Raw genomic sequence first — 15,732 nt, 5'->3', positions numbered from 1 at the left:
CACGCATTCTGGCCGGTTCCTCGCCCTTTTTGAAGAAGCGATTCATGTTGTTTTCGTCTGCAACCCTGCTGGTTTTCTTCCATTTCCTACCTTCAATAGAGAGACCCGTAGCCTAGGCGATAACTTCCTCATTGATTTCAAATGAAATATCCTCCATGACCACCCTCTTGTCCTTCCATAACTTCCATTTTATATGTTAGAACTTTCACTGATTCGTAATTGTCTTACGCCGGTTTTTATTGACATTGTTGGAAAGTTTATCATTGATTTTTTGCATTGTCGAAATGAATTAAAAAAAAGGTTATTCAAATTGATAGATTTGCTACTTCTGATGCTGTTTTTCAAGAGAATTGATAGATTTGACAGTCTTCCAGTAGGAGCAACAAAAAAATGAAAAACAAGTTTGTTTTAACCCTCCACCACTGGTTATTGGCATTTTATCAATTTTTTTACTTTTTACTCTCTTCATTTGGACCTACATTAAATTTCTTCATATTCTTACGAGCAATAGCAATATAATTTTATTAACGACCAGGTTTTTAAAGTCTATGGCATAATTAGAATCCCAAAGAAACATTTTAGATAGAGAAGAAATATACGATTGTCATTTTCAATGAATTATATTATTACTTTTCTAAAGAAGGTGAATGCAAAATCATCATGGGTCAAATAGTTGCAATAGGTAAAAAGATGCATCTTTATTTAACCAAAGTTCTAAAATGAATATTTGACTTTATATATGCATCAAATAAAGGTTGATTTTGGTTTGGTAATATCAAATTAAAATGGATATTTGTTATAACAATTAATAGATATTCGTTATAAAAAAATGTACATCTATTATAACAAAAAAGATATATCTATTTGTTGGTTCTCAATTTTTAGTAAGTTTTATATTTTGTGATCCACAAGTTTGTCAAAATGTAGAGCGTTGAAAACAAAACAAAGAATATTTGATATCAGATAGGGTTGAAAAAATATTAGATATTTCAAAGCCAAATTTCTCCTAGCATAAAGAATTCCATGAGTAATTTTTTAAATTTCTTATTTTTTAAAAATAAAAATTATTTTTATGATTTAGGATTTTTAAATTTTTATTCTAAGCATTAATTTTGAACTCTTGAGCTCAAATGTGATTGAGTAGTTTTATCATGCTCTAAATTTTTAAAATGAATTGTTTATAGTTTGAAAGATGCTATTTTAAATCCTAAATTTGTACATGTTTTAAATTTGAAATTGGTAATATGGATGAGAAATCTATAGTTTTTTCAAAATTATTTATTATATTTAATTATATAATTAAAAAAGTCTTTAAAAAATTATAAACAATTCAAATTTAAAGTATCTTAACTAATAATTATCTTTGTTAGAAACTATTTTTTTTTAGAAAAGGGGTAAAAATTTATCAAACACAAATAAAGATTACAAAGAAAGAATGGTCAACGATCCTACAAAGAATAATGAATTATCCATTCCTATCCTCCCTAACTAATTGCTCGAACATATGAGATAAATCCAAAGACAAATGTCCCCTATGTGTAATAGTCCAACCTTACATTCTATCATCTACCCATTTATTCAACTCCCTAAAGAAATGACAAATTTTCAATAGGGGTCTCATGGAGGGGGCTTAAGTTCTATTTTTAAGGAAGAGGTGGTCCCATGAAGAAATTATTTTTCTTCTATGGGATTATTTAGAATCTTTTCCCAAAAAATAGGAGCCCCTACCTTTTAGGCATGTAATTTTAAGGAGGTGAAAATGGGGTCGGGCTAGAAATTGTCCCAACAACTTAGGAATATTTTATGCCACTTGTCAATCATCTGAATCTTAGAGAGAAAACTAAATTTATTTATAAAAAGGGTTCCCCACGGATTGGACAACTAGTTTAGCCATACCTCTTTTCAAGAGTGGTGATGTCAATAATTCATCCAATTATAGAATCATTATGATAAATCCTTTATTTGCAAAGTTATTTAGCAGTATGATAGAAAACAAAATCAGCAACTGGGTGGAAGAAAGTAATAAATGTGCTAAAGGGCAGACATGTTTCAGACCTAAGCATTCCACAAGTAATCATGGTATTACTCTAAGACACATTATTGAAAAGGTGTGGGAGCAAAAAGAGGAAGCTTTTTGTTGCTTTGTGGATTTCAAAAAGGCTTTTGAAACGGTCCCTAAAGTTAAACTTTGACAAAGAATGGAGGAAATAGGGGTTCCTATACATCTTAGAGCAGTTGTTCATAGGCTATATGAGGAGGTTAAAGTCAAAATCCAAACTTCAGTTGGCATATATCTGAAATCTTAAGGAGTGATATCGGGGTCAAGCAAGGGTGCCCTTTGTCTCCTACCCTCTTTGGTTTATACATTGACAAATTTGAAGAATGGTTTAACTTACAAGGAGGTGATGGTGTTCATTTGGGATAGTTTGTTATAAAGCTTCTTTTGTATACAAATGAGCTTATTTTGATTGCTAGGTCTGCTCTTGGCTTAGAAGAGCACTTACAATCGCTTGAGTAGTTTTATAGAACAGTGGGCATGAAAGTCAACATTAGCAAGATGAAAGTGATGGTTTTCTCTAGCAAAAGAAAGTAGAATCAACACAAGTTCTTCTTTGAAGGAAGTGTTCTCGAAGAAATGGTAGATTACAAGTACCTCAAAATTGACTTCAACAAAAATCTAAGTTGGGAAGGTTACAGAAAGAAGCGTATGTTGGGAGGTTGGAAAACATTTTATGCTTTTCAAAATAGATGCAAAGAGGAAGAGTTATGGGATTGGAAGACTACCCAAACTCTCTTTGGGATTTTAGTGCTTTTGGTTGTTCTTTATGGCTGCGAAGTGTGGGCCAACAACAATTTTGATTCTCAGTGGAAACAAATTGAACAAATTCAAAAACACTTGATTACAAACAAGTTCAAGCTCAAAAATTCAATCCCTTATGATATCATACTAAGTGAAGTTGGGGCTGCACCTATGGAAGCAATTGCTTTGGTGAGACTCATAAGTTATTTGAAAAGAATTGAGAAAATGGAAGAAGGTCGATGGCCTAAAATCGTCTTCAATGACACATTATGCAAAAGAACGAAGACTTGGATGCGACAAAACAGAAAATGGTTTAGAAAATGGGATATATACTTGAACATGTGCCCCTTGAACAATAAGGAGATAAAGGCTTATGTTATGGATAAGTTCTACAAGCGTGCTTGGAATAAAGAGTTAGGGAGGAAGAAAAATTATTACATTGAAGAGTTTAATCCCTCCCGTAACCATCTTCAAAAAGCATAAATTGGGGCCCACATATCATGAAAACCAAAATCCTCATTGCTCAATTAAGAACTAATTCTCATCAACTTCGCTGTGAAACTAGGCGTTGGAAAATACCTAAAGAAGTTTGGGAGGAAAGAGTGTGCATTTTCTGCACTTTAGGTAAAGTTGAAACAAAAAAATACTTCATTCTTGAGTGTGACGCTTTCAAAGCTAGTAGACACAGTTTTGAAAGCACTTTGGCATCTAGTTCTTGGGGAAATCTATTTAGTGAAGGGTGTGTGGAGAATTTAGGCACTCTCATCATCATTCTGAACAAGAAAGAGTTGAAATGCAGAGTTTGTTTTGTGAAAGGATTTGTCCCATAGGCTATATTTAGCCTTGTGGACTTAAAATAATTTCTTCTTCTTCTTCTTCAACTAGCTTGCTTAATTTTAAGAGTTTAAACTTAAAATGGCATTGCCAACATCCTTAAATTTAGGAGCTTAAATTTTGAAACTTAAGTGCAATACAAATTCATGAGAGCACCAACTCTATTTTTTAGGAAGCCCCCCTCCATAAGACCCCAACCTTGTAGGCAATTAATATTTTAGCTCTCTAACTAATATCATAGCTTCATTGATTTCCCTACCAATGTTGAACACGAATTTAGTGAAGCCATAATGTTTAACACTAATAAAAGGTTTTTATAATGGAAAAGTTGTATCACGGAAATAGCAATAAGCTAAACCAAAGGTGACTTGCATTTCATTATGGTAAAAGAGTAACATTTGAACCTACCGATAAATCATTTTTTTAAAACCACTCTAGAAATATATATGTTTTTTAATTAGTAACAAGACATTCATACATTATCAGAAATATGTTAAAATATCTAGGAGCCAGGGATAAGAAACTAGTAAAAACCACAAGTGCATTATTGGAATTACGTTTGAATCCATTCCAATAATTATATATGTTTTATAATAAACATTGAGTACACATTTTTCAAGATTTATAGAAAATAGTCTATTGAATTAAAATAGACTTGAATTGAAATAATTTTTTTTGAAAATGATAGACACCAATATTGTTATAAATCAAATTCATAATGGCAATAATAAATATACAATAATAAAATTATTAAGTCCATTCAAGATTTGGTATCGAGTTGTACAAATCTTTATAAAGCATTGAATTCTCATAATTTTATAAAACTATCTTAAACTACTTATAACAATTTAACTATTTATTTTAATAACCATAATAAAATAGATGTCATTAAGATGACTTTATTACAATATTTAAATCTTAACAGTTCAGCACATCCCCTTAAGTTGTACATCTCATACAACAAAACATGTTGAACAAAATAACAAATTTATATTTTTTAATAAAAATATCTTTAAAAAATAATTCGTGAATTAAGTGGAACTTTATAAAAGTAGCTCATAACCTCTAGGAGGGTATAGCTCTCAATATAAATTCTTGAGTTTCTAGATTACCAATTCCTCAAACTCTCAAATTACAGATCTCTTAAATTATTGGACAACAATCCATGTCAAGCTACATTCAATGCATTTCATCAAATTATCTCATACCCCTTGAAAGGCTATAATTCTAGAAAACCCATACTCTTAAATTATCTAGACAATAATCCATATTGAATTTACACAAAATCTCTCCCTGTATTTTAAAAGAAAACTTCAAATAAATAAATTCTTTAATTCTATTGAAATAAAAAAGAGAGCAAAAACCTATAAAGCACCATTTGTGAGTGTGAAAGTGGTTTGATATTACTTGAAATTTGTTTCTTAAGATTTCTCCTTCCTCTCCTATTTTAAAATCACACATGAGATGTTTGTCTCACTTATAGACGCATATATAGACCGGCAGACAATCTTTCTTTGTTTATCATATATTGCAGTTTTTGTCCTTAGTTATAATTTAATGTCATAAAACTATAATATTGTAGAATAAGTAAGTACCTTAGGACTGTTTTATATATGTATGTAGCTAATATGTAGAGCTCCCACTGGAACTAAGCCCCTCTTCCGTTGCATTAGCACTGGCATTCAGCACCAAATCTGATATGGTTCTTGCTAAATTGGAAGCTGGTGTTGCACCTCCTATGAAAATACTTCTTAGAACCTCCAATTGCCTTGTTACATCTCTCATGCTCGGTCGTTCTTGGGGAGATTCAGTTGTGCAGAGCAAGCCAATATGTATGAAAGAAACAAGCCACTCATTGTGTTCCATCTCCACATTCTCTAACAACCTCCTATCAACAATGTCTGCTAACCTCTGGGGAAAAGCTGATCTCACCCACTTTGGGAGGTTCAGGTCATCAGCAAACATGGCATCAGTTGGCCTTTTCCTTGTGACCATCTCTAACAAGAGAATTCCATAGCTATAAACATCCCCTTTTGTAGAAATGTTCATTCCCAATCCATACTCTGCAATTCACAAAGTTGCAGTTGATACCACATCTTGTTCTCGAAATATTTAAAAAAAAAATTTAATAGTAGAAGAAGGCTTACCAGGAGCTATGTAGCCAATAGATCCTCTCAGGGCAATTGATGTGCTCAAGGAATCAATTAAGTTTGCAGGACCAGCCAATCTTGAGATACCAAAATCGGCTACAAGGGCTGTCATATTTGCATCTAGAAGCACATTGCTAGGTTTCAAATCACAGTGAACAACTTGGGTAGGACAATCATGATGTAGGTATTCCATGCCATGGGCCACATCAATAGCAATGTTCAGGCATTCATCAATTTTGAGCTCACAAACATCCTCCTCATTACTTTCAGTATACAAATGCTTTTCCAAGCTTCCATTTGTAGCAAATTGAAGAATCAAAGCCTTAAAGTTAAGGTATGAACATGCACTTATAACTCTAATGAGATTTCGATGTCGAGTCCTTGCCAGGATTTTACATTCTCTCTTGAAACTGTTTTGGAGTTGTTGATTTTGGAAATTGAGAATTTTGATTGCAACCACCATACCATCTCTTAAAATTCCTTTATAGACTGATCCAAAGCCACCCATACCAAGCAAATTTGTCTCACTGAATCCATTTGTAGCATTGACCAGATCTTGATATTTAAACTTTGGATATCTCAGTCTTCCAATCATGAAATCTGGAAGATCAAATTGATGTGATGAATATTTCCGACACCACAGTATTCCAAAGATTGAAGTACACAGTAAAAATGCAGTTGTTCCAGCAGCTGACAAAATCATTTTTGTGAGTAGTGACTTCACTCTTTTACCCTGGTTTGGACATGCATGCACTAAGTATTTGTCTGGACCACAGAGACCAGTATTTCCCATAAATGATGCATTAAATGTGTTATTTGAAAACAACCCTCCTTTTGGAACTTCACCTGTCAGATTGTTGAAACAAGCATTGAAGTAGCGAAGCACTTTCATTTTTGCAAGAGACGTAGGTATTGTACCTGACAGGAAATTGAAAGAAAGATCAACAGATTCCAAATTTTGTAACTTGCCAAGTGCATCTGGTATCGGACCTTCAAAGGCATTATGAGAGAGATTGAGATGCTCCAGTGCTAAGCAGTTTGCAAGTGCTGACGGAATCATTCCATCAAGCCTGTTACAAGAAATGTCTATTGCTTGAGCACTTATAATTTTACTTATTTCCGCAGGAAGATGTCCTTGTAGGAAATTCGATGATAGATTCAATTAAAACTGAAGGTTTTTAAGACTTGCCATAACTTCTCCAGGTATGTTTCCACTCAGGTGGTTGTTAGACAAGTCGACCAGTTCTAAGTTTGGACATCTCTGCAAACCAGAAGGTATCTCTCCGGAGAAATAGTTGTGGTGCAGAAAAAGTCTTCTCAGCTGTTGAAATCTACCAAGAGAGCCTGGTATTCTTCCTGATAGCTTGTTCCAACTAACATCTAATTCCCCTAAACTTTTCATATTGACAATGTTATCTTGAAGGCCTCCTCCTAGACTGTTACCGCTCAAATCCAATCTTTCCAAGATATAGAATCTTTTGAGCCCAGATGGCAGGTACCCACTTAAAAGATTATTGCTTAAGTTCAAGTAGGTTAAGCTGGTAAGATTGGTAATTTGTTGAGGTATGTTTCCCCTTATCATGTTGTTCCCTAAATCAAAGATGGAGAGATTCGAAGAAAGGTGGCCTATGGATGGAGGCAAAACACCGTTCAAATTATTGTGGGACATTTTTATATGTTCTAGGTGGGAACAATTTGTGAGAGCAGTCAGAAATGCCAAAGAGACATTGCTGCTACTAACAAGCTGATTATGCTCTAATATAATTTTTACAAGGAAAAGCAAATTGCCCAACTCATTAGGCACAGCTCCATTCAGTTGATTGTTCCGTAGGTTAATTATTTCGATTTTAGAACAATTTCCTAAGGAATTTGGTATGATTCCACTAAGCTTGTTTCCCCATAGACTAAGTACTTGCAAATTGAGGAGCATCCCCAATTCAAAAGGAATAGTTCCTGACAACTGATTGTCATAGAGTACGAGTTTCTCTAGTTTAGAACAATTTCCTAAGAAATCTGGTATGATTCCACTAAGCTTGTTTCCCCATAGACTAAGTACTTGCAAATTGAGGAGCATCCCCACTTCTAAAGGAATCGTTCCTACCAATCTATTGTTATAGAGCACGAGCTCCTCTAGGTCGTGGAGATTCCCTATTTCAGTTGGAATAGGACCTGTGAGACTATTATTTAGCAGTTGCAAAACAATCAACTCTGACAGGTTTCCCATGGAGGAAGGGATACTACCTGACAACTGATTATCATAGAGGTAGAGCAAATGTAGTTTGGTGAGCATGCCTATTTCAGGAGGAATAGGTCCATGGAGATTATTGAGCGACAAGTCCAATTGATCTAAGGCTGAGAGATTTTTGAAAGAGGGTGGAATTGTACCTGTAAAGTAGTTTTGAGGCAATATAAGATTCTTCAACCGTGTCAACTTGCCTAGCTCACCCGGAATACTCCCATGCAGTTGGTTATCGAGGAGAATGAGATTAACCAGAGCCGTGAGATTCCCAAGCGCAGGAGAAATGACGCCCTGCAAATCCATACCTCTGAGATCAAGCCCCAAAACTTGCTGCGAATTATGAGAGCATCTAACGCCGGTCCAATTACACATTGGAATACTGGAATTCCAATTTGCTAAGGAATTATTTGGGTCGGAGGTGATTGCAGCTCTGAATTTCAACAAAGATTGCTGGTCAGGAATAGGAGATTGGAGTGAAGTTGAGAATGAAAAGAGCAACATCAACATTAATGAAAATAAAATGTATTCCATTTTCTTGTAACGTACTGAAAATTTCTAATCCTCCCTTGTAAACGAAATGGAAAGGCCTCGGTGTATGTACCAGCGAGAGGTTGTGCAGGAGCCGAGAAAAAATGTCGGGAGAATTTTACTTCACGTTCCACGTAAGCAATAATTACTAATTTTTAAAGTTCGACACTGTTCTCAAACTCTATGAGCAGAGCACATACAATCATATCAGAAAGCATATTTGATTGTATTTTTTTAATTAAAAAATTCTATTTTTTTATTTCTAATCAATAATAAAACTGTTAGGTTGTTTATAACTGTCTATTGTATTCTATTTTTAAATTATTTAATACACAGTCAAAGGAATTGTTCCCTTCTTTATAATGAATGAATGAGTTTCAATGATGTCCACGAGACCCAACGGCCTAAGGGACCCAGAAGTTTCATATGATCTCAGTTTGAAGTTCTTTTCTATGCTGGATCTTCTCTTGTGAATCTTGATTAAGAGGCTCGCACTTTTGTGAAGTCTTTACTCTTCAAAAAGCTCACTCAAACTGTCCACTTTTAATTCATTATCAAACTGGCTGCGAATGTCTTCATACGTTGTACACTCCATAATGAAATGCCATTCTATTTCTATTGTCCTCTTGCTGCAAAACAGACACGTTCTTTCTTCCCACTCTTCTTTGGCACCTTCCATCTACCAGTTTCACATCTCAAATGGTGAGATCTAGTCCTTAATTGTGCAATTAGTATTTTGGCCTTACTGTTGATTGCGTACTTCAAATATTCTTTTTCATCATGTGCCCAAGTAGGGTTGAATTCTTTAATATAGTATGCTTTTTTCCTGCCTAACTGGTTTATCCACATGACATTCCTAAATTTCTCTAAGACCCACTTTTTTATCTCCTCTTTATTGCTGAGACAGTTGTGCAAATTCTTGTCCCACTTGTTCATCCACTTGTTATTTTGTTTCTTCCAAGTCTTCTTCCTACGACTTAAGTTCTCTTCAACAATCAAGTTGGGCCAACAGTGCTTATCCATACTTTCTACCTTTTTTAAGCAACATAACAACCAAATGACCGTCAAAGCCTCAATTGGGTACATACTAGCTTCAGCCAAAAGTGTCATGACAAACTCTTCTTTTATTTCTAACACTTCCCCCTTTCCTTTGATCATTCTTACATTGAAAAGAAATAAGTACAGTACTTCCCCCTGACTACTACCTCACAATATATTTGTTATTTTAAAATCATTATATGGGATTAACTTAGCTTTGATTAATTTGATATACTTGTTGATTTCTCAACCTTGCTCCTCATCCTTAATGATTGAATTAGCGATAATCTAAGAGTCACCTTCCAAATGAAGTTTCAGAATCGATAATCATCAAGTTTATATCCGCGAGCAAAGTTGCTTTGGCTTCTACTTTTCTATGTAGTATCATCATCTTTCAATAAAATACTACTTCACATTCATATTCAACTTTTACAACATTTTTGTTCGAGAATTAAATCTATGTTTGATTTCTGAAAGAAAAAATAATTAAGAAAAACTAATCAAAATTTTAATTTAGATATATGAATGAAATGACATAAATGAAATTAAATTTTCAAAGTCTCATTTTAAGTCACAAATAAAAACATGAATTAAAATTATATCCAAACTTTTTGTGTTCACATGAAAAAGGTTTGAGTGAATATAAATGGTAATTACACAAACACCCATCATTTGTTACTATGTAAGGATTGTTTGTGATCCTCCATTCTAAGGAATGATTTGCAAATCTAAGATTTGAGAATCAAGTCGATTTAGACATAAAGATAAACATATTATTAAATAAAAGATAATTATCACACAAAAATCATTGTTTTATAAAAAAATAAACATACTTGACTTTGTTTTGCGAAACTTTAATTTTTAAAATTCATTTTCATATGACAAGATACAAATCTTTCATATTTTATTAGCCACATCACTTGAATCTCACTAATTAATAAAAAGTATAATAAATTAATAAATGCGTGTTTAGATAAAATTTATAAAACAATTAAATAAAAAAAATCAAAACATATCACATCAAATTATTATTTTTTAATTATGTTTAATGACTTCTCCCATCAAATTATTGTCCTTCAAGAAAATTGCGTGGAAAATCAGGCCAAAAGCTAGAAAAAGTAAGACGCACTTGCAAAAAAGTTATAATATACAAGAAAATTGTTCCCCAAATAATAATGGATTTGTTCCATACTTTATAATATACAAGAAAATTGTTGGAGGACCACCTTTTAAAAATTTAATAAAATAAATTTATATGATTCTATTTTAATGTGTAAGAAGAAAGAAAGAGTTACGTGCTGATTTGAGATGAGAGGAAGAAAATTAAAAACAAATAATTTTGTTTTCCCTTTTTTATTGAAATGTTATGTCACAAAAAATAATAATAATGTTTTGGTGTATTTTCATCTTTTTTGGGTCTATTAAAAAGAAAAAAGAAAAAAGAAAATGAGATAATTTCCTTTTTAAATGAACTGTAAGCTTGAGGAAAAATCTAAAACAATCATTCAATTTATCTTTAAAAATCATGAATTTGATTTCATATTGTTGGTGTAAATAATTATTCATCTTGGATATTATTACACCTTACTTAAGTTTACTTAGGAAATGCATTTCATAGTAGTTTGGGTATGAGACACTTGGGTGTTTGTGCCACATTGGGATAGTGTGTGTAGGAGAATTTCCACCTTTTATGGTGTTGATCTTGTTGTTACACTCCACATTCAGTGGGTGATCCACCTCATGTGGAATATTATATTGTTTCTCCTACCTACCCACACCTATTTCCTACCTACCCTTGTTTCTTATTGAACCACATGCCATGTTTGTGTGCTCACATATCCATATAGCCTTGCCTATATAAGCAGGCTCATATTCATTATATGTAATGCGTAATGATCCAGTTGATCATATTTTTCATCTTGATAGAATACAATTTATTTCTATCATCCATTGCCTCTTGATCATGGCAAAATCTCACATGCTATCAGAACCATTAGAGTGTCATTGGTTTGCCAATTGAGAGAAATTTGATGCTATTTGGGGTTTGCATTTTGGATATTTCTATTGCAGGTTATTATTGAAGCTTGATGGATCAAATCTGAGGTTACCATTGGATTGAGGAGGTCCAAGAAAGTCAGTTTTGCCTTTTGTTTCATCCAAATCGGACTTCGAAGGCCAAATCTAGAGGCATTTGAAGTTTGAAGCCGCGACGGAAATTTTCCAGAAATTATAATTTTGCAGGCGATTTTCAAATAGTGATATCTCACTCATCCGAACTCCTTTTTTCGAACAATTTTTTTTGCTTTGGGGTATAATTTCGTGATCTATACAATGGTGTAGAATTTTTCTGTTTTTCAAATACAGGTTTTTCGAAAATCATGAAATCCCAATTTTTACAACTTTGGAGGCTTCATTTGGGCTCATATGGACTGCTTTTCAAGTGCCATTTTTTTTGAAAGTGCATATTTTTTCATCTACTTTCATAATCTACTATTTGTTTGCAGTATTTTAAGTAGAAATTGTACTTTCATTATTTGACATATTTGGTACTTGCATTTTGCTTGGATCTCAGTTTAGATCACTAGCAGTATTTGTTGAAGTCTCTTAGATCTCATTTTGAGAAGTTGTAAATTGAAATCAGAAGTCCACTTTGCCTTGTTTTGCAAGTGGCCTATTGTACACGCACTACATATAAAGTGCCAAAATCATCATTTTTTGGGGGGTACTTTGATTGAGTGAATTTGGGGGGGTGTCTCTTGTGCTTTTGTGCTCTTGTGTTCCTTCTTTTTTGCTGCTATGGGTTCTTCTAAGTTTCCTCTCTTAACTCCTCATAATTATGCTACTTGAAAAATTGATGCATGGAGTAAACTTATGGAAAAAGGACTAACTCGTTACAGTGATGGAACTGTTGTTGCTCCCACTGATCCTAAGGTTGATCCAGTTGGTCACTTGGATTGGCTCACTAAAAATATCATGGCAATTGGTACCTTAAGAAAGTATGTATCAAAGGATCTTATTTTTCATATTGAGAAGTGTACTCTAATCAAGGATGCTTGGCAAAAGTTTCATGACTTGTATGGTCAAGTTGATAAGATTAGGGGATATCAAATTGATAGTGATCTCACCATGTTAGATCCCAAGAACTTTGATACTATACAAGATTATGTCACCAAGGAAAATGAGTTGAGAGCACAACTCAAAGATTGTGGCATTGATAAGAAGGATACTCAATTGATCTTCAACTTGATGGGTAAGCTTCCACAAGAATATGCAACATTTGTTTATAGTTTCCAAACCCATAGGATGACAATGGGTTCAAGCTACACAATGCCTACATTTGATGCTTTCAATGAAATGTTGATGATGGAACAAACTAAGTTGATAAGCATGGACATTCTTAAGGCTTCTAAGTCTCTAGCATTAGTGGCAAATCAAGGGAACAAAGGAAATCAAGGAAAGGACAACTCAAACAAGAAGAAATGGCAATCAAAGCCTAAGGACAAAGCATCGTCCTCTCCACAACAAGGAGATACATTCTCTTCCAAGAGGGATAATTCACCAAAGAGGGAGAAACCTACTTGTGCCTATTGTAAAAAGTTTGGTCATGAGGAGCATCGTTGCCATTTTAAGAAGATTGATGAGCTCATAAATATCCTCAAAAAGAATAACATTGATTTGCCTAATGTCTACAAGAAGGATGATTCATCAACTTCCACTTCCTCACATTCAAAAGGAAAAGGGCAAGCATTCATGGCTTCTACAAGTGGGAAGGCTCACTCTTTTGGGACAAGAAAAGGAAAAGCTCTTTGTGCTACTACCAATCATGATTCAAAGAGATGACTTCTAGATTCAGGGGCTTCTCATCATATGGCATCTTCGCAGTCTATGTTCTCTACATTTGAGCCTTACACCATGCCGCAGATTTTGATGGGCAATCATACATACATGGATGTGATTGGGAAAGGATCTATTGACATTGGGGATAACTCCTTCAATGATGTGTTGTGTGTACCCCACTTGACAAACAATCTCCTTTCTATCTATCAAATCACACATGGCACAACTAAGAGAGGTGTGGAGTTCACACCTGAGTTAGTTTTCATTAGAGACTTGGAGACTAAAGCTATCATTGCGACTGGGGTGGTTGATCATGCATCTCGATTATACTCCTTTTCAGATTTTGTTGATGATGATGATTTCACATTTGATGATTCTACACATGTTGATCACACTTCTTGTGATGGTTCAGATTTTGAAGAGAATTTTGGGCACTTGAACATGGGGATTCCCACATGTGACCCCATTCTTGAGCCTTGTATTTCATCTCCTCATATTGATATCACATCACCTATTGCACTTGATGATGTAGATAGTGCGACAGTTTTGCCTTCATGTGATTCAGTGCAGTAGGATATTCATTGTCTTCCAGCTTCAGATTCATGGGATGATTACTTGACAGACATTGCAAGTTTGTTTGTGGAATCCTACATTGTAGATTTGGGAGACATCATTGATGGCATTCATCTTCTCTTTGATGAAGATGATCCTTCTTCGATTGCTGCGAGGGCACACTCTGACCCTCTTGTTCATTCTCTACATGATCATTCTTTTGAGGTTGATATGATTGTGGATACTTATGTACAACAGTTGGAGGAGGTCTCTTTATTTTTTAAGGAGACATGTGAGTCTTTGGGACATGTTCTACATCCATCTCCACTAGATCTTGGAGTGCCTTTTTCAGCAGTGTGGCACAGTTTACCACCTTTGGAGGGGGTATCTTTCAGCATTGACATGGGGACACTTGAGCAGTTTTCAGAGATTCCTTTCATCATGAGTTTTTTTCATACATCTTCCCTTCATGATTGGGGAGACTTCATGGATACACCTTTGGTTTTGTTTCTTCCTAAGGGGAGGAATGTTGTTCGACGTTCATGGAGCAGTTTCATCATACATCGAGCTTCTATCATTGGTGCAGATTCCACATTGAGGGGGGGCTTCCTAGTCTCTCTTCTTCTTCTTCTCTCATATGGGGGGGACTTTTTCCTCACATGGGGTTTTGTTCCTCACATTCTTCTATGAGAGTTCTCTTGTATAGCTTTCATCTCTCTTTTGGGGGAGGATTTTTTCCCATTGGGTTTTTCTCTCTTTCCCCACTTTGTGAGAGATTTCATTGCATTGGTTTTCATGCATTTGCATTTGTACATGGGTACCTAACATGGCCTAGTAGCCGGGACCCATCTTGCATTGCTTAGTTGTGTTGTAGACTTTAGTGCATTCCCCTAAGTTGCACTTAAGGGGGGGGTGTTGGTGTAAATAATTATTCATCTTGGATATTATTACACCTTACTTAAGTTTACTTAGGAAATGCATTTCATAGTAGTTTGGGTATGAGACACTTGAGTGTTTGTGCCACATTGGGATAGTGTGTGTAGGAGAATTTCCACCTTTTATGGTGTTGATCTTGTTGTTACACTCCACATTCAGTGGGTGATCCACCTCATGTGGAATATTATATTGTTTCTCCTACCTACCCACACCTATTTCCTACCTACCCTTGTTTCTTATTGAACCACATGCCATGTTTGTGTGCTCACATATCCATATAGCCTTGCCTATATAAGCATGCTCATATTCATTGTATGTAATGCTTAATGATCCAGTTGATCATATTTTTCATCTTGATAGAATACAATTTATTTCTATCATCTATTTTGTTCTCTCTTATTTGTGCTTTCCATTGCCTCTTGATCATGGCAAAATCTCACACATATGATCATTAGCACATACAAAGACACTCTCTGGAAATAATTTTAAATGTTTTCCCCATTTAAAATATGTTAGTGGTTCCAAACTATTAATAGAATTATTGTTAAAAGCTTAAAACATATCTAAACAAGCTAAATTTTGTTTTAAATATTAATTGAAAATTTTCAAAACTCACCAGGTTTTAAATTTTTTACTATCATTAGAGTTATTTTCAAACAAAATCTACAACTGCCATATCATTCTTGAACCTTTCTTTTTTCTTTTGCCTAAAATTAAGCTAGATGCCTTAAATATGGTATTATGTCAAAGCTAACTCCAATATAAAAAAGGCACATTTATTTTTTTATGTTTATGATGTTATAAAAATTTAACATTCA

General features: G+C 34.2%; 2 protein-coding genes across 2 annotated transcripts; both read right to left on the bottom strand.

Annotated features, from left to right (window-relative positions):
• Positions 1–5,049: 5,049 nt before the first annotated feature.
• Positions 5,050–8,573, bottom strand: LOC131068270 (probable leucine-rich repeat receptor-like protein kinase At5g63930). The gene is made up of 2 exons (XM_058003443.2): positions 5,782–8,573; positions 5,050–5,697 (listed from the first exon to the last, which is right to left on the bottom strand). The coding sequence occupies exon 1, from the start codon at positions 8,552–8,554 to the stop codon at positions 6,947–6,949; it is 1,608 nt and encodes a 535-aa protein (XP_057859426.2). The 5' UTR covers positions 8,555–8,573; the 3' UTR covers positions 5,050–5,697; positions 5,782–6,946.
• LOC131860274 (putative leucine-rich repeat receptor-like serine/threonine-protein kinase At2g24130) lies at positions 5,258–6,844 on the bottom strand. The gene is made up of 2 exons (XM_059214657.1): positions 5,782–6,844; positions 5,258–5,697 (listed from the first exon to the last, which is right to left on the bottom strand). Exons 1-2 carry the CDS (start codon positions 6,842–6,844, stop codon positions 5,258–5,260), a joined length of 1,503 nt encoding a protein of 500 aa, XP_059070640.1.
• Positions 8,574–15,732: the final 7,159 nt, after the last annotated feature.

The sequence above is a fragment of the Cryptomeria japonica genome, chromosome 11 (genome assembly GCF_030272615.1).
Source record: "Cryptomeria japonica chromosome 11, Sugi_1.0, whole genome shotgun sequence".
Taxonomy (NCBI): Eukaryota; Viridiplantae; Streptophyta; class Pinopsida; order Cupressales; family Cupressaceae; genus Cryptomeria; species Cryptomeria japonica.
The sequence above is the reverse complement of the archived record's forward strand: the minus strand, read 5'-3'. Positions and strand labels throughout refer to the sequence as shown.

What these genes read in the sequence shown, in the direction of transcription:
- LOC131068270 (XM_058003443.2), bottom strand. Translation starts at nt 8,554, where the DNA reads ATGGAATACATTTTATTTTCATTAATGTTGATGTTGCTCTTTTCATTC.
- LOC131860274 (XM_059214657.1), bottom strand. Translation starts at nt 6,844, where the DNA reads ATGATTCCGTCAGCACTTGCAAACTGCTTAGCACTGGAGCATCTCAAT. An exon ending in TATTGGCTACATAGCTCCTG is followed by an intron (nt 5,698 to 5,781) that starts GTAAGCCTTCTT and finishes TGTGAATTGCAG; the next exon opens with AGTATGGATTGGGAATGAAC.